The sequence below is a fragment of the Fukomys damarensis genome, unplaced genomic scaffold (genome assembly GCF_012274545.1).
Source record: "Fukomys damarensis isolate Sample0158 unplaced genomic scaffold, DMR_v1.0_HiC HiC_scaffold_15, whole genome shotgun sequence".
Taxonomy (NCBI): domain Eukaryota; kingdom Metazoa; phylum Chordata; class Mammalia; order Rodentia; family Bathyergidae; genus Fukomys; species Fukomys damarensis.
In genome coordinates, this window is record NW_022900927.1 from 62,963,180 (window position 1) to 62,987,266 (window position 24,087).

The window sequence follows — 24,087 nt, forward strand, 5'->3', positions numbered from 1 at the left end:
TTTTTTTTTTTTTTGGTACTGGGGATCAAAGTCGGGTCCTTGTGCTTGCGAGGCAGGCGGCAGAACCACTGAGCTAAATCCCTGGCCCCTGTATTCTTTCTTATGACGTGATGAATGGATTTTTTTTCTTAATTTCATTTTTGGATTTTCCATTGCTAGTATATGGAAATGCAGTTGATGCTGTATATTGGCCTTGTCTCCTGTGACTTTATGGAATTAATTTCTTTCTAATCACTTTGATGGAATTCTTTATATAAAAAAGAAAAAAATACACATTCTTATGTATGTCCAAATATTTTTCTGGGACTTTTCTTGCCTTTTTTAATTTAAAGCGTTTCCATTTTTGTTTCTCACATTTGACAACATTTTCTTTGATGAGTGTGTTCCTTTCTTTCATTCTATCCTAGGTATTTAAATGATTTCTATGAGTTGGAGCTCCAGCATGGTTCTGGTGTTGTGGGTTGGAGCATCCCGGTCACTAAGGGGCTTGTGCCTTCACCGAGAGAATCCCACACCGCCGTGATATACTGCAGAAAAGACTCCAGAAGCCCTAGGATGTATGTTTTTGGCGGAATGTGTGGTGCTCGCCTGGATGACCTGTGGCAGCTTGACCTCGGTAAGCTGAACTTGCTTTGGCTCGGGTCAGTTATGATTCGTAAGGGCAGATGGCATTGCCAGTGCTCCTGATTGCAGTTCCTGTCGAGTTACTGTGTCTCTGGCTGCGTTCCCCCTCGTCTCCGGGACATCGAGCTCTGGTCAGCTGAACCCACGCATGTGCACCTGTGACCCTTGACGCGTGAGCGGGTCACTCCCGGCCCGGTTTGCCTGGCCAGCCCTGTGCTCTGCTCATCGTCCTGCATGGTGATCGGCATCATCCAGTGTGGATGTCCTGCTGGTGGGAGATGTGGCCTCATCAGGGAAACCCTTTGGTAGCTGCAAGAAGGGATGCTTGGAGGGAAGGTGTGTCTGTGCTCGGCTGTCTTTTCTACTTAGGACGTTAAAATGACGAATGTTGGGCTGGGGATTTAGCTCAGTGTTCCACCGCCTGCTTCGCAAGCGCAAGGACCCGAATCGGGCGCCTGAGCGCACCTCCCTCCCAGGTGCTAGCATTGTAGTGAACGGGGTTCTGCCTGGCGGTGTTTAAGACAAAATTCAGATAACTTTTGAGACATTTTCGATTCATGTTTGTAAGTGCTTATATTTTTTAAAGTATGCAAGCTGAGGTAATTCACTATTATCAGATGCAGATGCTAATATGCTTATTTTTACTTTCAGAAACTATGTCCTGGTCAAAACCAGAAACAAAGGGGACAGCGCCACTCCCGCGAAGCCTTCACACAGCCAGTGTTATAGGAAACAAGTATGGCATGTTTTTGTTTTTTGCTTTTGATTTTAAAAAAAACAGCTAAGAAAGAGGCACACAAAAGTGATGCTGCTAGTTTCCTGGAAGTAGGTTATTGAACTTAGCATTTGATTTTGCTTGCGGAAGCTAAAACAATTTGTCAGTGGAAGCTGCAGTACCTGTGCGCCACTTGTCACCATGGTCTTCCCTACCTCCGGCTCCCCTCAGGCCCTGCCCAGAATCGGCATCGTCCAGCTGCTCTGTCTCTCTCGGCGGGCAGTCTCTGTTGCTCTGCCCTGGGTACGGCGTGGGTGGCCTCGGGCACACATTCTCAGGGACTATGGATGACAAGGTGCAGTTAGGGTTCGAGTGCAGACCCCGTAGCTAAATTCCTTATCCAAGCCAGCTTTGGTACTTGCCTTGCATAACCTGGAGCACAGAAATTTAATCCACCCGTGTGTACCTGTTTCCTTAAGCACATGGTGGGGATTAAAGCAAAATCTGTCTCACTAGGGTGTAACCACATTGGATTAATACATAAAAAGTAAGCTGGTATGTTGGCGCGCACCTGTAATCCCAGCACTCGGGAGGCTGAGGCAGGAGGATCGCCATGAGTTCAAGACCAGCCTGGGCTACATAGTGAGTTCCAGATCAGTCTCAACTACATAGTGAGACCCTGTCTCAAAACAAAAAACAAAAAAAACCAAAAAATTACATAGAAAGTGCTCAGAACCGCGCTTGGCGCTTTCAGAGCAGTCATAAAGGTTAGCACCTGTGACATCAGCACCTCTCCTTGTTTGTGCAGCACCGAGTAGAACTTAGTCAAGTATTTATTAGTATAGGGACCGTAGGGATGTTTCAGGCTGGTGTGGTGGTGCAGGCCTATAGTCCCAGCACCCAGAAGGGTCACCTCGTGTTTGAGGCCAGCCTGGGCTCCATAGCAAGACCCTGTCTCGGAAAGCGAAACAAGCCCGCTCTGCAGTTGCTGCTGCCCCTGTGGTTGTTCGCTGTCACCCGTGGTCCACTCCTCCATGCTCTTCGACATCACCGCCGACGGTGAGCCCTTGGCCGCGTCTCCTTCAAGCTGTCTGCAGACGAAGTTCCAAAGACAGCAGAAGACTGGTGCTCTGCGCACTGGAGAGAAAGGATTTGGTGATAAGGGTGCTGCTTTCACAGAATTATTCCCGGATCTGTGTGTCAGGGTGGTGACTCCGCACGCCACACTGGCACCATCTCCGGGCAGAAATTCGATGATGAGAACTTCATCCTGAAGCGCACCGGTCCTGGCGTCTCGTCCATGGCGAACGCTGGGCCAGACAAACGGCTCCAGGTGTTTCATCTGCACGGCCAGACTGCGTGGGTGGGTGGGTGGCGCACATGTGTCTGGGAAGGCGAACGAGGGAGTGAACATCGTGGAGGCCGCGGAGAGCTTCGGGTCCAGGAATGGCCAGACCAGCAAGAGGGTCACCACCCTGACTGGCCGCTCTGACGCCTTTGCCTTGTGTGTATCGCAGCCGCCAGACCACTCCTCTGGCCCAGGGAGCACCCTCTGCCCTCTGCTCGCAGTGTCCGGTCGGCTCTGCTCTCAGTGCAGCTCTTCGGGTTCCATATTTCCCCTGCTCCCCTCCCAGCGTAGCTGGATTGCAGAGCTAAGTTTATGGTTACGAATAAAAACTAAATAAAGGTTGCTCATTTAAAAAAAAAAAAGCAAAACAGAAAAAGTAATGTTTCGGGAAACTGCAGGTTATAATTTAGAACTTCACTAATGCGTTTTAAAAAATAGTTCAGAAGCTGGGGATTTAGCTCAGTGGTTCTGCTGCCTACCTGGCAAGCGCAAGGTCTCAAGTTCAGTTCCCAGCTAAAAAAAAATGTTCAGAAACCCATCCGAATAGTCTTTACCCTTAAATCGTACAAACACGTTTTAAAACAGTAGGGTCCTCTGTAACACACAGCTTCTGCACTGGGGCCCTAGGGTCTGAAACAGTCGGGAAGCAGGGCCCCTCCGGCGGGCACGCGGTCTGCTGGCCTGGGCCTGGCCCCTGAGTCCGTCGTCTTCAGCCGCCATTGGAGCATCCAGGACTCAGAGGGACACAGTCGGCCGTTTCCTTTGTTCATATTTGAGCCAGGCTTCCTGTGTTGCCTAGGCCAGCCTCCAACCCTTGGGCTCAGATGTCCTCTGGCCTTGGCTTGTAGACTATGCTTCGAAAAGTGTCAGTGGCCAGAGTCCCACAAAATGTAATCCTCTTTGGTTACTACAAGTGTACAGTGACTGTGGGTGTTGTAGATCACTGAGTGTCTTTCAGGCTGAGGGGCCCTTACTGCATTACACTCAGTGTTGATTCTCGAATGTATTACACGCCTGTAATCCCAGCACTCGGGAGGCTGAGGCAGGAGGATCGCTGTGAGTTCGAGACCAGCCTAGGCTACATAGTGAGTTCCAGGTCAGTCTCGACTACACAGTGAGACCCTGTCTCAAAAAACAAACAAACAATCAAAAAACAAATGTATTGCAGTTGAAAGACGCTTACCAGAGAGAAATCATTTTGAGTCAGTGTTGCTTCAGAAAATGGTAAAGTCTTTTTTTTTCTTTTTGACGTGGGATCTCCCTGAACCGTCCAGGCTGCCATGAATTCCCAGGTTCAGCTGATCCCCCACCTCAGCCTCATGGCTAGATCTATGGGTTGACACCACTGCCTGGCTTAGAATTGTAAACTCTAGAAAGAGCATCACTTTATTCATTTTCTTTTCTTTTCTGTGTGTTGTTGTTTTGTACCAGGGGTTGGACTCAGGACCTTGCGCTTGCCAGGCAGGTGTGGTGCCAGTGACTACATCCCCAGCCCTTTATTCAGTGTTTTCTTCTGGTTACCTGACCGTGATAAAGGAGTGAATAATTCTGATGCTTTCAGTCAGCAAATTTCAGTTCACTTTTAGCGTTTCAAATCCAAAGAATAAAATTCACTCAGCTACTTTGCTCTTGTGTTGTTCAGGATGTACATTTTTGGTGGATGGGTTCCACATAAAGGTGAAAGCACTGAGACTTTGCCTCACGACTGTGAATGGAGGTGTACCAGTTCGTTCTCTTACCTAAACCTAGGTGAGTCCTCCATGTCTCCTAATGTTGTCAGAATGACGTTTGCTAATGAAAGAACTTTTATTCTGCTGTGAAGAACAATACATCAGTCACGGATATTTCTGTCTCTTTAGATACAGCAGAGTGGACCACTCTAGTATCAGATTCTCAGGATGACAAAAAAAATTCAAGACCAAGACCAAGAGCCGGACACTGCACTGTTGCAATTGGCACGCGGTTGTATTTTTGGAGCGGACGAGATGGCTATAAAAAAGCGCTGAATAGTCAAGTTTGCTGCAAGGATCTCTGGTATCTTGATACTGGTAGGTAACGGTATTTAACAAGTGATGTCTTCCGTGAGGTATTAAATATGCACATAGTGTGTCTTTTAAGACTTCACATCAATCGTACTGTCATTCCTGAGATGAAAGAAATAATTCTCATAGCTGCTCTGCTCGAGTGTGGACTGCCTTGGAGACATCCAGAGAAACTGCGTGAGGGGCGAGCAGTCGCCTTCAGGGCAGAGGCCCATTGAGCCCGGCTGTGTGAGCTCACTAGAGGTTCAGAGTACGCTTCAGAAGCTTCGAGGTGATGAAAATGAGGAGTCCCACGTGTGGGAGACAGGTGACTTAGTGCAGTGCAGGATCTGGGGTCGGCTCCTGGAAGAAAGAGACATCATCGGTTGACAAGCTGAGAAGATGTGACAGCAGGGATAGTTTTTCCCCCCTGAGGTAGTCTCACTCTGTAGCTTAGGCTGGCCTTGAGCTCACTGTGTAGCTCAAGCTGGTCTCAAACTTGTGGTAATCCTCCTGCCTCAGCCTCCCAAGTGCTGGGATCCTGGGCTTGTGCCATCATGCCCGGCAAGGATACATCTTCAAAGTAGATTCCCTAGGGATCTGTGACTTTGAAAGGTAAAAGCCATTGGGTCTGAGTGGCTGTCTTTTCCATGAAACTTCAGAAAAAGCTTTAAAGATACCCGTACTACCTAAAAATAATCATGGCTACTATCAGGCAAAAATTTAGATTTTCCTTTTCCTTTTGGCAAGTTTGGCATTGTTTTTCTGGGTGAGCGAGATCATCCTCGTGCCCTTTCTGACTTTTAGCTGAACTGTGCATTTAATAACGTTTAGATGAGTAATAGAATTCCGGAAGGCCTTAGGGAACACAGCAGCCCTTCGCGCGGCCTCCTCCCCTTCCCTCACTTTGTGCCTTCTCTCCACCCTGCCGAACGGTTCTCCCACTACCCGCTCCGTGTCTCTCAGCGTACCTGCTGCGTTGTTACTTAGAATTTTTTCAGTCTAAGTGTAGTACGCCCACTTCCTGCCATGGCAAGCAAGGGTCCTGGCCCTCCGCATCTGTCCTCCCATCACAACCCAGCTCTGGGAGATGAATGTGCAGCCTAGACCTTGCTGTCTTCTCACCAGCCGGGGAGCGGGTGGTTTCTGTGTCTTGGACCTGATCGTGTCCCGCTGGTCCGCTCTGTGCTGCCCTCCTGTGTGGAGCGCCGGGCTGCGCTCAGGTGCTTCTGCTGTGCATCAGATGCCACCGCCCTGAAGCGAGCTCCTGCCCCCCTGAGTGCTGAGCCTCCACAGTGGGAGCCCGGCTCTCATCCTGGGATTTCCGTCTGCTTCCTGGGGATTTGTTTTTACCTCAGTCCTCTGTCGGAGTCCTTGTGAGTTTCGGTCCCCTCTCCTTTATCGGTGGAACCCTGGGCCTCACGCGTACCAACAGTGCCCTCACCCGCCAGGTTGTCTCGTTCTTACTGTTCGTTTTTGTTTCTCAGATGAGTCTGACTGTTGCCCACACCAGCCTCAGACTCGTGTGCTTGGATGATCACCCTCCTGCTGTCTTTCATAGCACATACGCTGAAGTGATCATCCTGACTCGGCCTCCCGCACAGCCGAGACTACAGGCCTGCACAGCCATGCCCAGCTGGTCCTTTTTAATGTGCCTGTTTTCCTCCCCACCCTGGAAGCTTTGGGGATTTTTCTGTATCCCGTCCCCACTGGTTTTTAATTTCATGGTGTGCTGAATCCTCCGTGGGCCCATGCAGTCGAGAAATGCACGTGCTCCAGTCCTAGGGATTTTCTTTGTTTCACAGAGTGTGCGGCCTTTTGTTTTTTCTGTTCTTTCTTCTTGTGCCTTGTGCTCTGTAGTGGTGTGCTCTCTGGACCGGATGTCTGCTTCTGTTCCGCTACAGCTGGCCTTGCTTCGAGAACCCTCCTACAGCCCGTCGTCAGTAGGGCCGTGGAGGGATTCACGTGGGGATAGTCGAGGAAGCTAGGTTTGACTCTCCTCTAAGACAGCCGCACATCTCCCTGAGCTGCTCCACACGTGTGGGTTCTCTAGTGCACCTCCTCGGTGTTGTGTCCTGGAAGTAGCGGTGCGCAGAATCCATCCGGAGGAGAGCGTGCCTCAGCAGTCTGTGTTCACAGCCCAGAGGCGGCTGCTGGCTGAGGGCTCTGGTCGGTCTGCAGTAGACTGTGGCTCGCCAGAGGAGCCCGTCCTCTTAGAAGCTGCCGAAGACGGCACGTGCTGCCCTGGGAATCACTGGTCCCTGATGCGGGAAGGCTGGAAGGCCGGGTGGTGGGGCCATGGAGTCCGCGAAGTCATCTCCGGCCCTTCTCCCGAGGGCAGGCATCGGGATTCTTTGTTTTGTTTTAGAATGGTTAGTGATATTTTGTAACAAAGTCACATGTTTTGGGCAGTACCAGTCTTGATAAAAGTAGAGAAGTTGTATTTTTCTAAAATACCATGTCCAGGTCATCTTTGCCAACACGAATGATATTTAATATGTTGGCTCAAAATTAATTCATAAAATTAAAAAGATTGAACTACAAAAGAAGGTAAAATAATGTAATTATAATTATATAATACTTACTCCCCTGCAATTAAACCTTTTTTCTGAATCCAGTGATTCAGGTAGCTTCGTACTGGACTATTTCACGTGTAGATTTATTTAAGGAATTAAATAGAGTCAGATCCCCAGCCGCGTTTATCTGGGTAGACAGACGGAATCCTCTTTGTTGATGTCAAGACTCCAGCCTGCACAAGGTACACGAGCAAACCATCGGTACCTTGGAAAGGTAAATAGATACCCGCTGTCACTGTCGTTCTGTAGAGAAACCGCCAGCACCATCACAAGTGCAGCTGATCAAAGCCACCACCAGCTCTTTCCATGTGAAGTGGGATGAGGTGCCTACGGTCGAGGGCTACCTTTTGCAGCTGAATACGGACTTGCCATACCAGACTGCCTTGGCAGATTCCTCAGCGGCGCCGAGCGTGCCAGGTGAGACTGGGCCCGAGCAGAGAAGATGTGTCTTAGAAAGCACACTCTACCTGTCGGAGGCGTGGTGGCACACAGCTGTGATCCCAGCATTGGGGAGGCTGAGGCAGGAGGGTCATTGTGAATTTGAGGCCCAGCGAGATCCATCTTAAAAATCAAAAAGCGAAACAAAAGTATACTGCAGAAAAATGTGTGGTTAGTATTGGTTTAAGGAAATTAGGGCATGATGGTCCACACCCGAGAACTGGCTGTTCTACCGCTATGCCATAGACACTGACTCGCAGACTAGGGTAATTTGTTTTCTGCAGTTCATTTTGATGGACTTTCAAGTTTTATGTTACTTGCATTCAGATGTTTTTAATTAGCTTCAAAAAGATTTCACCTTTTTTCAAAAATATTTGTAACCAAAAGACATTTGGAGAGTAGAAAAGGAAATTTAATTTTATACGTTATTCAGAGTGGGTTTCAGTGAAGTATTAAGCCGACTATTAAGAAAAAAGATAAACTCTATAAAGATACTATCTTTAACCCTTCAGTATGTGACTGTAAAAGTCTTGATCGTATTTCCCTGAAGCCGATGGAGCTCACAGTCCTGTGAACTTTCTCACCCCACAGGAGGGAGGGCGGAGCCTCACAGACCGAGCGGCAACAGCGTCCTTCCCGACAGCGTGAGTGGGGACCCTGGCGGGGCGTCCTCACGTCTATCAGGGTTTCTAGCGCGTTTCTCGGGAACTGGGCTCCTACACCCTGCTGCTCCTCACAGTCCCCTCTGAGATGCCTGGCAGCTCTGTTTTTAAAGAAATCTTCGAGGCTGGGCCTGTGGCCATGTGGTAGAGCAGCTGCCTAGCGGGCATGAGGCCCTGGGTTTGATCCTCAGCACCACAGAAATACAGACAGAAAGAGCTTCCCAGGCCACTCTGGTAGTGGCCTGAATCGAGAGCTCCTGGCCTCATTCTGTGTAGGGTCAGAGGCTGCTGGCTTGGAATGTTATCATGTGTGGATATTATTTCCGAATGTCACACACATCTGCATTTCTAAAGATGTACGGTAAGTCCCCGACTTACGAACAGGCTCCATTCCGGAGGGTTCTCGTGAGTCAGATTTGTTTATAAGCCGACAGCCTTACACAGTACACCTGTGAGAGTTCGCAGCTGGAATGTCGTGAGTACCTCGTCTCCGCTGTGCATTTCAACAGTGCTAGTTGCTAAAGGGAGCCCCTGAATGTGAGTTGACCTCATATTCGTGAAGGGCTTCACAGTAAGTTTCCATGCACGCTGAAGGGGCTCGCGGAGATGCATACACTGCCGTGTGTCAGCAGGCTCCCCGGGAAGAGATGCAGGTGGATCCACTTCTGCTCACGGCTGAGGACCAGTAACAGGCAGAACGGGCTGCTGTAGGTCAGGAGAGGGGATGTAAGTAGGAGTCATGGGCTTATCTGTGAGTAAGCCCGTCACAGGAAGCACAATCCAGGGATGGCGAACCTTTTAGAGCCGCGTGCCCAAACTGCAAGCCGAAATGCGCTTATTCACCACCAAGTGCCAACTCCGCCCTGTGTGCTGTATTCCAGGGCTCGGCCGCTGGCGATGGCGGGTGTTCACAGGCTCGCTTTCTCATTGCTTACGTTTCTCCCTGCCTGTCATTAATCCACACGCAAGTCCACGCACAGGAGGTGTCTTTTCTTTCCTCTGCAGTCCCTGCCTTCTGGGGCCCTGTCTTCAAGCTTGAGTCTGCTCTGGTCCTGCACCTTCATTCTGGTTAATATCAGAAATTTCTTGTATTCTTTCCTGCCTTAGGGCCCATGTTTCTTGACTTTATTTCTCTCTGTTTCCTCTTGTTTTTCTTTTTTTTTATTCAGTACTTCTCCACTAGTCCTAAAGAAGGGGAACATTTTGAGATCTTGTATATCTGGAAACGTCTTTATTCACATTTTACTGATCATTTGGCTGGGTTATAGAATTCTGTATTGGGAAACTTTCCCCCAGAAATTTGAAAGCATTTCTTTCCTGTCCTTTACCATTCAGTGTCACTGTTTAGAGTCTGCTGCCACTTGGATTCCTAATCTTTTATATATGACCTTTTCATACCTAGTTTTCAGAAATATTGACAATGATATACTTTAGTGTTGCCTCTTCATTTGTTTTTACTATACACTCAGTAAACTCCATTTTTCTAGAAACTCACAGCTTTCTTACTGAATATTTCTTGCCTCTATTTGATCTTAGTATTTTTAAATTTTATTTGTTTGTTTGTTTTTTTGAGACAGGGTCTCACTATGTAGTTGAGACTGATCTGGAACTCATTATGTAGCCCAGGCTGGTCTTGAACTCACAGCGATCCTCCTGCCTCAGCCTCCTGAGTGCTGGGATTACAGGTGTGTGCCACCATGCCTGGCAGTTTTTTTTGTTTTGGGGTTTTTTTTTTTTTTTTTTTTTTTTAGAACTAAGGATTAAACCCAGTACAGTGCTACATTCCTAGTCCTTTTTAAAATTTTATTTTAGGACAGAGTCTCATTAAATTGCCACAGCTGGCCTTGGACTTCGCCTCTCTTACAGCTACCATTGCAGGCCCACCTTTGAACTCAGGTCCTCCTGGACTGGACCCTAAGTTTATGTTCTAGTTCTGTTTTCTCTTTCTGTCCATTCTACTTTCTGAAAAAAATTCTTCTTCCAACATATTTAAGTATATTCAACAACATTCTTTTATAGCATATTATTCTTGCTTCATAAATGTAATACCTTATCTCTTCAAAAACGAAGCTTTTCAGCCTGGCGTGGTGGCACACGCCTGTAATCCCAGCACTCGGGAGGCTAAGGCGGGAGGATCGCTGTAAATTCAAGACCAGCCTGGGCTACACAGTGAGTTCCAGGTCAGTCTCAACTACATAGTGAGACCCTGTTTCAAAAAACCGAAGCTTTTCCAAAAGTGTTTTATTCTGCTCTGAAGATTTCCCTTTTCACGCTCCTTTTATTTTTAACTTTGCACTGGTGGTAGAGGTCACCACCTGGTGCCTGGTGTGCTGTGCACGTGGGGCTCAGGTGTGTGGAAGCCCTGTGCTCTTGGGCCCGGCTGTGGCTCAGCAGCGCTCACTGGGGGCCATCGGAGCGGCTCACGGACAGTCTGGGGGCTCGGAACCCTGGCTGAGGGGTGCTGTACCATGGTCTAGAGCCTCACACCCCACTTCTCACCTCTCTGTCCCCTTCCGTTAAGAGCAGGGAGGGGAACCTGTCCGGCTTCGTGTCTTGCTCGGGCTGTGGGTGACACACGGTCCTGTGCAGCTGCCTGCACCCCTGCCTGGGATACGCGGCGCATCCCGGGGATGTCTGTCTGCCTACAGGTGCTGAGCGGCCAGCACTGTGCTTTTTTTCCAGTGTTGTCTCTTCTGCGCTCTTATTCCTTACAAGGATTATAGGAATTGGGCTTTTGGAGGAATTTGCTGAAATACATGTATTTATTCTATCAGATTTAACCCATATCTTAGGCTTCATTTCTTCCTTACGTAATTCTAGTTAAATCACCTGATTTTTAAACAAAGTGCACGAAGAGACATCACGATGCAGAGGTTATGGCAGAGGTGTTGTGGCTGTCGTCACCATCACCACCAGTGGAAGACAGTGCCAGGTCCTGTGACGAACAGCCTCAGAGCCAGGAAAAATTATGGGAGTCCAAAGGAAAGGTGGGGAAAAGTAACAAAAAACAAATAACCAGTTACCGCGTAAAAGTACAGATTTTCAGCTAGGCACTGTGGTACAGGCCAGTAGTCCCAGCTACTGGGGAGGCTGAGGCAGGAGAATCCTTTGAACCTAGGAATTCGAGGCCAGCCTGGTAGGGTGTAGAGAACCCCATCTCAAAAGCAAAACCAGAACGTGGAGGCTCAGTTAAAAGAGTTTTCTTAAAGACTACTATAAATCTTAAAGAATAATCCTGTACAAATTAATATAATTCTTAAATGTTCAATATTTTGATAAACATTTTTAAAGTGTTTACTTTTAGATTATTGTTCTTTGCATGTATTTCTGTTTCACTGAATGATGCTTGCTATAATAAACTGTCTTATTTCTTGTAGATCAGTGACACGGTAAACAGTGCAAAAACTGAACATACAGCCGTGAAAGGAATTTCAGTGAAAAACAGAGCAGATTTCAAAGCGACGGATTTGAATGCCATTTTACATTTGCCTTTGGCACCTAACGCTTCTAATCATAATAGTTGTGTGGCGGATATGCTAAGGAAAAATGAAGGTATCAGGAGATCATTTTAAATAAAACTAACCCTTCTCGTAACATTGGAGGGGAGGTTAGAGTCACTGAAGAAGTACACGTTGCATGGTTTTAATCCACTTCCCCAAGAATGAAATGGTTCCCGTAGTGGACCTACTTAGAGACTGGCGTCTGGCAGCACCAGGCCCCTGGCTGCGTGTAAGGCCACGCTCGGCGTGGAGTTTGAGGCTGCCAGTATGTGCAGGGCGCTGCCCATTGCTTACTTTATTTTCTTAAAACTTTAGCTGCACGAATGAGTCGTGTGGGGCGTGGATTTTGTCTCTTTTGTTCATGTCTTCCCCTGGCACTCAGGTCCGAGCGTGGTAAACAGTAGTCACTTAGTGAATATTTGTTTAGCAAGTGAATGGGTTCTCCTTGGAAAGAGTTCAGCTATGGGTACTGGTGACCCGTCCTTTGTGTTCTTAGACAGCTTATCATTTGGTGATGTCCGTGTTTGAATATTCTGATGCCACTTGAGCGATATCAAGCCTTGCCTCTGAGTTTGAAATCTGACATTATTTGGTACATCTCATCCTGATAGATCCCTGACATAAAAACATGTGACTTTTTTTTTGGAACCAAGAATCAAACTAGGGACCTTGTGCTTGCGAGGCAGGCGACAGCACCACTGTGCTAAATCCCCAGCTCCATGTGACTTTATTTTTAATTTGAAAACCATTGTATCTGATATAAAGCTAATTCTTCAATGATTCAAATTTAACAAGATGAATTTTTTATTTGTTTTTCTTTGAATCCATGGTAGATGAAAATTTTCATGGAAGATAATTTCCCTCATGTATTACCTGTGGGAGAGGAGACCTCTTTTTTTTTTTTTAAATAGACTTTCTAGATATAAAGAAATTATTAGTCATATTTATAAAATCTTGGTTCTGGACTTCAATTTAAATTTTCTTACACTGCTTTTCTGTGTCTCAAAGAAGTTTGTACTCTGAAAATAGATCAGAGCTTTGAGATTTCAGAATCTTAACGCCCTCTCCACCCTAACTGCTAAGGCAGTTGGAATAAGCTCCCGGTGCCAGGGGTACGGGAAGCCAGAGGGTGCTCAGTGGCTTCTGGCACATGGTAGAGGCTCGGCTTCCTCACTCAGGCCAACACAAGTGACTTCTCAGCAAGGTGCAGTAACTGCCACAGAATGTTTCGAAGATTGGAGTAAACTGATTATGTTTGCAAAAGAGCTCTCCAGCCTCCCCTTCGGGAAGAGACGGAGTATGCGGTGGGTGAGACAGTTGTTAGGGGCTCTTGTAGGCTTCTGGAGGTGCGTAGGGACTAGAGCAGGGGATCAGATGGAGGAAAAGAAAACACATCATTGAGGAGACTTTGAGCTGCGTTCACAGAACCTGGCAGCTGGTTGCATAGGAGAAACGAAAGCGAATTGACCATGACTCCCAGGTTTTCCGGTTGAACAGAATGAATAATGATCCTCTTCGTGGAGAGAGGAAGTACAGGAGCGAAGCCCGTTTGGAAAAGGTCCCTCTTTGAAGTGACTTTCTTCGAGGCATACGAGGGACTACTGGGGGAGGTCACAAACTGGCAGCTGTGTATTAGTCCGGGGCCCAGGGGCGGTCCTCAGTCCAAACTCAGCGCTTAGCACTTCCCAAGGGTGCCTTCTGCAGGAGCAGGCGCCGCCCGCCTTGTTTATGCAGTGCGTTTGCGGGATGCGGGATGCAGGAATGATATTTCAAGCACAGCTGAGGGAAAGGCAGCTTAGGAACGCCGGAATAAAAGCATTATTTGAAGAAGAGAAACTGCAGAGGTGGAGAGGGTCCCTTAGGGTTAGGAAAAGACAAACGCTGGTGATTCTTCCTGGGCAGTGGCAGTCCCAGCTGGAGGCTGTGTGTGGGTTTCTCTCTCCACCACGCGGAGCTCCTGCCTTCCTGCACCACCGTGGGAACAAGCAGTGTCCGGTAGGAGGTCTTCAGGGTGTGGATGCGTGAGTGTAAAATCACGGGAAACAGCTTAGCAGAAGAGACGTGGTCAGCATCGTTAGCATTACAGAAAGGCCAGGTGAGAGCGACCTGGAGAAATCACCAGTGTTCTCCAGGGCCGCTTTGTTAGCGTCCTGTGTGTGAGCAATGAACCTGTAGGGAGGTCAGGGACATAGAAATTGCTCTGCAGGGAATTGGGGAGCCGTGGTAACTGGAGGGGACTGGTGGGTCCGGGAAGATGTGGAATTGTTTGCTTGAGAAACTCGCCGATATTCAGGATCGGAGAACCAACCATCTGGAAGCCCTGAAAAGGCAGGAATATTTGAATGCAGGTCTCAGAATAGGTAAGGAATGAGCCCACGAGCTCAGCAAGGCAGGTGGATCTTCGTCTGAGGGGTCAGCTCATCTGAAACGGAAGAAGACAGGATGAGCGTGGTGGTGAGCACACTTCAGGCTGGGCAGGAGAAGGTTCAGCTCGGAGGAGGAGGAGCTGAGAAGCTGGGTGTCGCAGTGCACATAATGCGCTTTCCTCTGAGCGCTGTGGCCAGTGATGTGCTCATGTTTATGATTCTAGAACTGCAAGTGCCAAGACATACATGACAGGAACAGTAAGACACTGAATATCTCCAGGTATCACGCTAACATCCGACCGTTTCCCCTGTAACATAGGTCCTCACACTTCAGCACATGCAGGTGTGCTCAGTGGCTGCCTGGACTTAAGAACGGTAATACCAGAAATGTCTGCAGCCAGTACTGTTTCCAGCGCGCAGCCGATGGTGACCCAGCAGCCCATAAAAACCGAGTCATGCAGTACAAACGGGGCGGTTGTTAAAGACGAGACTTCACCCGCGGCCCTCAGCACCAAAACCGAAGGTTTGGATTGTCTTGCGTACCGTGTCACACCGTCTGTGCGTGTCAGCTCAGCAGGTGCACTGTCTCGGGGGACTGCATTTCGTTCTGGATTCAGTCGCATGCAAGCAGGGAAAACGTGTCAGTCAAAATCAGTAAACACAGTCTGTGCTGTTCCGTAAAAACTTAGAGTAGTGCACGCAGAGGTACACTTGGACTGTATCTTCCCTACTGAGAATAAATTCAGCATCTTTCCTTAGGATAAAACCAGTGCTAGGGCCGGGGATTTAGCTCAGTGGTTCCACCGCCGGTCTCGCAAGCACAAGGTCCCGAGCTCAATCCCTGTACCCAAAAAAAAAAAAAAAAGTGATAGACTGTGGATTAACGATTCTCAGCCTGATTGAGTTCTAATTGTTAAATATTTACTGTTTCCCAATAAGAATTGTGTCTGCTCTTTGGTAAACATTTTCTGGAGTTTTAGCTAGTCATTAGCCCCTTATGAAAATGAACTTCATGAATTGAGTAAATTTCTCACTACTGTGTTCCTCCCTCCAGCTGTTTTTCCCAATTTTTTTATTGTGGTAAAATATACATAGATGAAATTTACCATCTTTACCATTTTTCAGTGTACACTTCAGTGGTGTTCAGTATATTTATAAATCATATTTTAATATACAGCAACTGAGTGTAAGCCTAAGTGAGCCAACTGTTTAATTGTAGTGGATGAAACGTGTGCTCTTCCTGCCACCAAGATCAGCCGTGTGGAGATGCACGCTGCCGCGGGGCCGCTCTCTGTAAGTACACGACCCGGCGGGGTGCATGTCTAGACCTACTGTGTGCTGGAGATGCCGAGCAGCCTCTCGGTCGGGCCCTGAGGAAGTCCTGCTCGTTTAGTAGTGAATTTAGTAGGGAATTTTTACAGCGTAAAGAGTGAAGATGAGTTTAAAGCTATTCCTTTAATAATACAAATTTAGAAGTAAACGGTTGGGGGAGAGATAGTCACAATAGAACGTGTAGTGGGAAAAGCTTGATAGAATAATTCATATGCTGTGCTCCCGATTTTGATAAAATGCTCACACTGCAGACGCGGCCATAACTGTGCCCACGCACGCCCAGGGCTTGCCGAGTTGAGGGACCGCGGATGATTTTGGCTTCACTCTGTTTTCCCATCGTGAGATGCATTGTTTCTAACCGGAAATGCGTGTGCGTGCCTGTGTGTGGGCGACGTTACTGTCAAAGACAGGACACAGGAGGGAGCAGAACTCGGATGGCGCTCGGGCCGCGTAGGGGCTGCACAGAGGAGTTGGGTCCACGGCCCAGTGGTCTGTGGCATCGCGTGGTCTGCGAGGGCCGGCAGGGCGCTCTGCGTGGCAGCCACTTCAGGAGTTAGGGAGGTGTCTCCAGACACCCCAGACGGTCTCGACTTGGGAAGTAGGCTAAGAGGCATGCGTGCGTGCGTGCGTGCGTGCGTGCGTGCGTGTCATTTCTCACTTCTGCTATGAGCCAGTTTTCATTTTACCTGGATGTTTGTCTTTTAGAATCGTGAAGTATTGTTTGTATTAGTTTCCTTCCAAGTTTTTGGATTTGGACCACGCATTACCCCTCCCCACGCTCACCTTTCGGGACTGTAGCCCTCCTGAGCCTGCTCGGGGGAGGAGGATTAAGATGGGCTTTTTCTTTGAATGTGCTTTGCAGTGCCTCAACTAGGATTGTATTTGCTGTTTTAGTTGGAGCCAGTTTTATAAAAGTTGAGGGGAATTTTTACAACTCGAAAAGTGAAGACAAGTTTAAAGCTATTCCTTTTTCTTAAGACTTTTCTCATGAGTTCACTTTGTCATGTGTGATAGCCTGAAAAAAATGTGAATGATATAAGCATGTACCTTTGCTGTTATATATTTAAGACAGAAATAAATAACTGAAGTGCACATTTGTTTTGAGCTTCTGGAAACAGTGTCTCATTTATAAGAAGATGGCTTAAAAAGGTTAGTTCCAGGGATAAGTATAATTCACCTATCACTAAAGTAGCTTAAGGTAGAGGAAATTTATTTGTTTTTAAAAGCAGGGTAAAAATGTATAACTGTTTAATGGATTCCTCTTTAGTATATACTAAAGTGTATTCAAATTGCATTTTAGTTTTGAACATTTTTTTTCTCCTTTTAGGTTTGGAGAATCTCAGGTATTTCAAATGCAAAGGTCACTGAATTTGTGCTAGTTGTTTTTTGATTGAGACAAAAGCCAGCTTGACTGAATTTTTCTTTATGTGCTCCTTTCGGAACAAGCTGTAATGTTTCCCAGAAGGGACTGCATTTTCCGAGAGTCCGAGCGACAGTGGCCTGTTGCAGCTGGCATGTGACATGTCGCTGGCTGGAAAGCAGCTGACGCCAGCCGGGCTGTCCGTACTGGGGACAGAGCCTGGCACCCCGCACCCTGGGTCTCACTGGTTCCCCGGCCCTGTCACTTGACCTAAAGTGTGAAGACCCGATGCACCGGTGCACAGTCCGTGTTGCAATGTCCCCGGGTACCTGCTCGTAGGTCACTGCATGGGTTATGAGAGCTTCAGACCTCTGAAACACTGCGAAGGAGTCTGCATAACTTCTTCTCGCTCTAAAACTAGAAAGAGACGCCTTCAAATCCAGGGGCCGCAGTGAAGGCGGGAGAGCGACAGTGGTGTGATGTGGGGATTTTTAGAAACAACACCGCGCTGGTGAGCCAGTTTTACTTGCTGCCGAAAGGGAAGCAGAGCGCCTCGAAGGTAAGGGGGTGCTTTCTGCACCTCTGCCCCTGTGGGTTATGGCTTGGGTGAGATTGTTCCTGTGACCTGGGGATCTGACTGCAGTCTGTGATTGAGAGTTCTGTATGCTTCGCTGTCTTGTATTGTTGTTGTTGTTATTATTATTATTATTTTTTTTTTTTTTTGGTACCGGGGATCGAACTCAGGCCCTTGCACTTGCAAGGCAGGCATTGGAACCACTGAGCTAAATCCCCAGCCCTGTTGTTATTGTTGTTATTATTATTATTTTTTGGGTTCCGGAAATCAAACTCAGGACTTTGTACTTGCCAGGCAGGCGTGGTGCTCCTGAGCTAGAACCCTGGCGCTATCTTGTATTGTTTATTAAGTATTAAGGTTCTTTTTATAGAATACAGTATATCACAGGTATGTCATTTAAAAAATCTTATACAATCAGTGAGCTGGGTTTCATGTCATAAAAATAGAATCTGACCACTAAAATAAGCATTTTTATGGAAATGTCTCCAATTTTGTTTTGTGTTTAGAGAATTGGTTTCTTACTGTTTTTATTCCTGGTTTTACAATTTTAAAAATTTAAAAGCCTCTGTATGCTATTAATTTCCCCTTGATTCTGAAGCCCCTTCCGGAGACACTGCGTGGGATATACAGCCTCTAAGAATTATGGAATAGGTAATGACTCCAAAGTAGGCTGAACTAAGGCTTTTCTTATGTGGCGATGTCCAAAAGGGAATTCTAAGGAGATGGCTACTTGTTTTGATTTTCTCGATCTTCGCAAATGGAGAAGATGAGATGTGCTTCTCAAACCCAAACAATCCAAAGTCCAAGGTGCTCCAGAAATGAAAGACTTTATAATGTGAGTGTGATGCCACAGGAGGAGACAGATAGGTGAGCTCAGGTGACAAGTCCCGGGCAGAAGGCAGGGCACTGCGCACCGGTAACCCCAGCTCTCTGGGAGGCCGAGGCAGGAGGCTCAGAAGTTTGAGCCCAGTCTGGGCAACTTGGTGACTTGGTGAGACCCTGTCTGAAAATATAAAAGCAGGCGGAGGCTGTAGCTCGGTGTGAAGGCCTGGGCTCAGTCTCCAGCACCTCTCTACACAGTCTGAAATCACCTTCTGGCTGGTGTGTAAGGTGTACATGAAGCAAATGGAGTTTGTATTCAGACTTGAGTCCCATCCCAGGAGACCTCATTATGTTATGCAAGTATTCCACAATCTGACAAAAATCGGAAATCCGAAACATTTCTTGTCCCAAGCATTTTGGTTAAGGGTACCCACCGTATATCATGTATTTTCATTTATCTGCTATTACAGCTGGTGTCCCTCTTTTTCAGATTGATTTTTTCCAATTCTTGGCAAAATAGAAATTCTAGTTATTATTCGTTAGAATCACACCTGATAAGGACATAACGCATATCCAGGTACCTATTAGCCACCTGATTTTCCTAAAAGGAAAACAGTGTACCGTGCCGAGCCAGGAGATGTAGGTTTGAATCACTGGTCCCAGCATACGGCAGCTGAACTGGAACGGGTCACGTGTATGACCTCTCTGAGGCTCAGTTTCCTCATCCGGAGAATGAGGTGACGTAGCTCCCACAAAGCAAGAGGACGTTTGCACTTCCTGTTGCAGGGCTCTGGGGAGAGCTGCGGAGAGTCTAAAACTGTCTGCGGGCTGTGAGCCTGGGATCGTCCTCTGGGACATTTATTCAGCGTCCTGGGCGGGTACCTCACAAGCGTCTGTGGACACGCTGGTGCCCTTCTCCACCTGGCCCGCTTGCCTGTCTCTGAAGGGCGTTGTCCTGTTACCTGACCTCAGTCCGAGGTTTCTGCTCCAAGCCAAGTTCCGGTGGGAAAGGGACAGTTGTTACTGGGATAATTGTTTTTTGCCTTTGTACCGCTCACATGCAGAATACCTCGGCATTTCTCTTCAGAGCCAGTGATTCTCAGCTGGAGAAGGCCCTTTTCCTTTGGTCAGAATCACTGATTTATGGATTTAACCACTTCTGTATTGGAAGATTTATTTGTTGTGCGTGAGGCAGAAATAAATAAATGTGAGCTAGAACTTTGAAATGTAATTCATTCTTTTAAAGTTTTGTGGAATGAAAATTAAATCATTTTAAACATGAAATCATGAATCACCTGTGCCCCTTAATCACCTCCTGTATATATTACATTGTAGGTGGGAAACGCAGATGTTCCTGACTACAGTTTACTTAAGAAACAAGATCTTGTTCCAGGCACTGGCTACCGATTCCGGGTGGCTGCCATCAATGGCTGTGGAATCAGCCCTTTCAGCAAAGTCAGTGAGTTTAAAACGTGCATTCCTGGCTTTCCTGGCGCTCCTTCTGCAGTCCGAATTTCAAAGGTGAGAGGTCAGGCCCGGACTTGGTGATTGACGTCGTTTCCGACTTCCTCCGTGAAGCCGACTGCGGTTAGAAAGTCTGGTTAGCGTCTGGTAAAGTCAGGTTCCCTAAAAGGTGGATTAAGTATTTTTTGCTAATTGATATTTTTACTTACTAAACTTCAGGCAGAATTACAGCATTCAAATCACAGAAGGGCAGGGAAGTCTTCTGGCTTTGTTCTCGTTATATGAACCAGAAGTTCATGCTGGAGAATTTCAATAGAATACATGAGATTGGATTACATTTTATAGTAAGTCCTGCCCTTCCTCAGGGAAGAAAAGGCCTGAGTTTAATAAAGAAAAATTCCCCTTCTGGGATGTTACAGGCCAACACTTCAGCCTGTGTTTGTGGAAAATGGGCGTGTGCTGGGCGTGGTGAAGCACACCTATAATCCCAGCACTCAGGAGGCTGAGGCAGGATGATCACAAGAGGCCAGCCTGGACTACCTAGCAAGACCCTGTTGCAAAAGATAAAGAAAGGTGGGCATGAGCTAAGCATTGCAGACCCGCCTACAGTAGACCGACAGTACAGCCGACATCTAAGGCCGTTACTGTAAGAGAGGGAGGCACTGTGCGTCCCGAGGGCGGAGGTAACACTGGTGCTCACCTGTCGCCCTTTCCAGAACGTGGAAGGCATCCACCTCTCCTGGGAACCGCCGACCTCCCCTTCGGGGAACATCCTGGAGTACTCCGCCTACCTGGCCATCCGCACGGCGCAGATACAGGACAACCCCAGCCAGCTGGTGTTCATGCGGGTCTACTGCGGCCTCCGGACTTCATGCACGGTGACCACTGGGCAGCTGGCCAACGCGCACATGGACTACACATCCAGGCCCGCCATCGTGTTCCGCATCTCGGCCAAGAACGAGAAGGGGTACGGACCCGCCACGCAGGTGCGATGGCTCCAAAGCAACAATAAGAAAGCGCCTGTGAGCTGAATTGTTTTACCGAAGCTGCGGGGATGCACTTATTTATTAGCAACTGGCGACGGAGAGCGGCCGTCTGGAAAAATACTCTCCGACTGTATTCCAGCAGTTATGAATTTGAGTTTGTAAGTTGTCCTTAAAATGTATTTGCTCCATTGTAGATCCAAATAAAAATAGAAAAGAAGCAAAGACTCGGAACATTAGTACATGGGTTCTTCCTTATGTGTACAGCTCTTTCAGAGAAAAACAGCAAAACCGACAGGGTGCTAGGAGCGTTCGTCCCGCTCTGTAACTGTCTGCCCAGAGTCGCCGAGATCCCCCGGGGCTGCCCCTCCCTGCCAGGACAGGTGTCCTCCGCCCTGGGACCCCAAGTCCAGGCCCCGCCTGCGGTTCCCACTGCTCCTGTGCTTGGCTGGCGCCTGTGCGACTGATTCTGGTGGACTTCATTCCTTTCTTGGTTTCCATTTAGCACAGAGGTAAAATTAACCAAGACAGAGATCAAGGCGAGCTTAGAGACTCTGCTTTTGAATTTTTATTCTTTTTCAAGAATATTGGTAAGATCAAAAAGAATAACGAGTATTTTCGATTCATACCAAGCCAGTCTAAAGCACACCAGTTATCTGGCCCTTGCTCTCCTTACCAGGTGAGGGTTGGGAGAGTTTACCTTTACGGTCTTTTTCAGCCCGAGAATTTTGTATTTTCACCAGAAGCATACTGTATCCCTGAATATTTTCCTGTGCTCAATGGCTCTAACTTCTTCTTTTGCTGAAATTAAAACCTGCACAATTTAAAAATTCAGAATTAAAATATATGTCCTCTTATTGTGCAAAGAAAGAAGCACCTTAATAAGACATAAGTTTGGAATAGTGTTTTAAACATTTGTAAGATTTTGTAAATGCTCTAGATGTTTTATTTTTGCATTATTTTTACCTCAGAAATGTATAAACTTTTTTACAAAAGAATTGTAAGCATTAGACAGCTAACTCAGGTTCCTTCCAACCTTAAAAATGCAGATAAGAGTTAACCCTGCTCCAGGTATCTTGTTCTAGACTTTTAGGCGCTTCTCAGTTCCGCTGCCTGTTCAAACCTGGGAGAAGCGTGGTCAGAGCAGTAACTGCAGGAGGGACTGAGCCCCAGCCGCGTAAGCACTGGGCACAGGTCTGTCTACGCACCGCGGAACCCTCGCCAGGGTGGGTTGGCTGAGTGGCTGTGTTGCCAGACTATGTGTAACGTCCCCAGCAAAGGTGAAATTCATTGTGCAGAACTGGTATATATGCATGCTTCAGTTACTAATTTAAAGTGTATAGAATATTTTAATATATAACTTTTGTAAAGAACTGGGATTTTTATATTACAGTATTTGTAATTAATGTGTCTCACTAATTTTCTCTTGAAGAAAATATGCAAACTGTTAGACACACACTGAGTCGTTTCCAAACTCTAAAGATAAAATAAACGCACTGCTCTGGTGGTGTTAGAAAACCTTTCTCTGTGGCTGTATGAATCTTTGGTCTTTAAATGTCTGCGTCACCAACCACGTTCACCAGAAGCGTCTCTGGCCTGTTGGCCCCGTTCCTCCCAGACGAAAGCGGTGCGCTGTGTTTCCGTGGCTGAATTTGTTGGCTGAATCGCTCCGCTTTCTGCATGTGCTTAGGATTTTAACGGCCTCGTTATCATGTTTGTAATCACTGCACAGCTGTCACAGTGTGTCTGATACTGGCTACGCAAATACTTAACCGAAGCAAAAATAAATGGCGAGCAGCTTTGCACAAGTTAAACGGTAGGGTTTCCTTGGTACGTGCGTGTGTGTGATTAGTTGTCAAAAGAGTAAGAATGGAAAGTTAGAGAAAGTGTTTCGAGCCCAGTGATTTTAATGGTCTGTTTGCTTTAATAGAAAACTTCTGGGTTTTAACTCCTTATTCTCTACATTAATTAACAGTCTACATTTTAAAACACTTCTCTTATGACAAAGAGTAAGTTGACTTAAGGCAAAGAGAAGAATACTTGTTTATGTGTGCACTTCTATACCTGTGTAGGGTTTGATGTACTGCACTTTCCCGAGATGCCTGGACCCGAAGGTGAACGGGAATCCGTGTGTATAACAAAGCACTTACTTCTTAGAGGGGAGGGCAGCCTGTCATCATGTGTTAGCTGTTTACTTGGGAGTCAGCCTGAATTCTGTATTTTAAAAAATTTGGCACTGGTTTGTATGCATAGACATGTTCATCTCTAAGGGACTGCTGACCGGAAGACGCCAGGAGAAATCTCAGGCTTTGCCGCTCAGTAAGGGGCGGTCTTAGAGCTGCGTGTGCAGGACTAGAATTCACCGGGTAAATCCGAGGGGCAGCGCTTAGTTTCTGTGACTTACACACTTACCGCACAAGGCAGCTCCCTGCCTGTAACAGTGGGCTGCGCCATGCAGACAGCTCCCTCCCTCCCTCCCTTCCTGCCCCTCTGCCACACGGAGAGCAAACCTGGACCCCTGCGGGAGGGAGAGATTAATAACTCTTACTCTTCCCCAGTTAACAACATTCACTGCCACCCAGTGATCACGGCTCACAATCTGGGCGGGTTTGCAGTGCGCCAGGTCCTCAGCGAGCTCTCACGCTGACACTGCCAGCCCTCAGAGCTACATTGTTGTCTTCAAAGGACAGGAGGAACGCAGCGATCTGCAGGTGAAGCCTGTTTCCCGGCCTCGCTCAGCAGGTGGTTGGCAGCCCCAGGACTTGAAACCAAGTACCCTACTCCCCTCCACTCAAATTACCGGAGCCTGGCCCCAGAATAAACAAACCTTGGCTTTTCACGGTGCCCTTTTGCTCCAAACGTTGTGGGCCTCAGATGCACTACTGGAGATGTCTCTGCCTCTCCCTCAGGTTGAGGGCCCCACTCACCCGGCTCAGGTGTTGAGATGTAATCCCAATGCAGCAGCGCTGACACAGGCGAGGTCTTTCAGAGGCGAAGAGGCGTGGGGGGCCGGGCCCTGCCGGAGGGGTGGGTATCTGGGGAGCGGACTCGGCATAAAAGTGACTTGGCCTCCCCCCCTCCCCCTAAGGCGGCACAGCCAGGAGGCCCTGCACACGGGACCAGGTCTCCCTGGGGTTTGGGCATCCTGGCCTCCAGAACCATGGGCCAGTGCGTTTCTGTTTATTATAAATTACCCAGCCAGAGTGGTGCAAAACAGACCTAGACAGCTGCCCTGGAAGAAAGCACCCCGAGAAGTCATGAGGAGACGAGCTCGAGGAGCGAGCACCCCTGTGTTCCCCACT

At 47.6% G+C, this 24,087-nt stretch overlaps 1 protein-coding gene across 1 annotated transcript in view; it reads left to right on the plus strand.

The window, feature by feature from the left end:
• Hcfc2 (host cell factor C2) overlaps positions 1–22,272 on the plus strand; it is a 31,254-nt gene extending 8,982 nt beyond the window's left edge. Inside the window, exons 8-19 of the mRNA XM_033763505.1 lie at positions 408–616; positions 1,276–1,360; positions 4,330–4,436; positions 4,547–4,735; positions 7,534–7,701; positions 8,314–8,366; positions 11,762–11,936; positions 14,570–14,773; positions 15,470–15,543; positions 17,364–17,501; positions 19,674–19,859; positions 20,519–22,272. Coding sequence (XP_033619396.1) covers positions 408–616; positions 1,276–1,360; positions 4,330–4,436; positions 4,547–4,735; positions 7,534–7,701; positions 8,314–8,366; positions 11,762–11,936; positions 14,570–14,773; positions 15,470–15,543; positions 17,364–17,501; positions 19,674–19,859; positions 20,519–20,833 — 1,903 coding nt within the window. The 3' untranslated portion in view covers positions 20,834–22,272. The remainder of the gene's footprint in view (positions 1–407; positions 617–1,275; positions 1,361–4,329; positions 4,437–4,546; positions 4,736–7,533; positions 7,702–8,313; positions 8,367–11,761; positions 11,937–14,569; positions 14,774–15,469; positions 15,544–17,363; positions 17,502–19,673; positions 19,860–20,518) is intronic.
• The last annotated feature ends 1,815 nt before the right edge of the window (positions 22,273–24,087 follow it).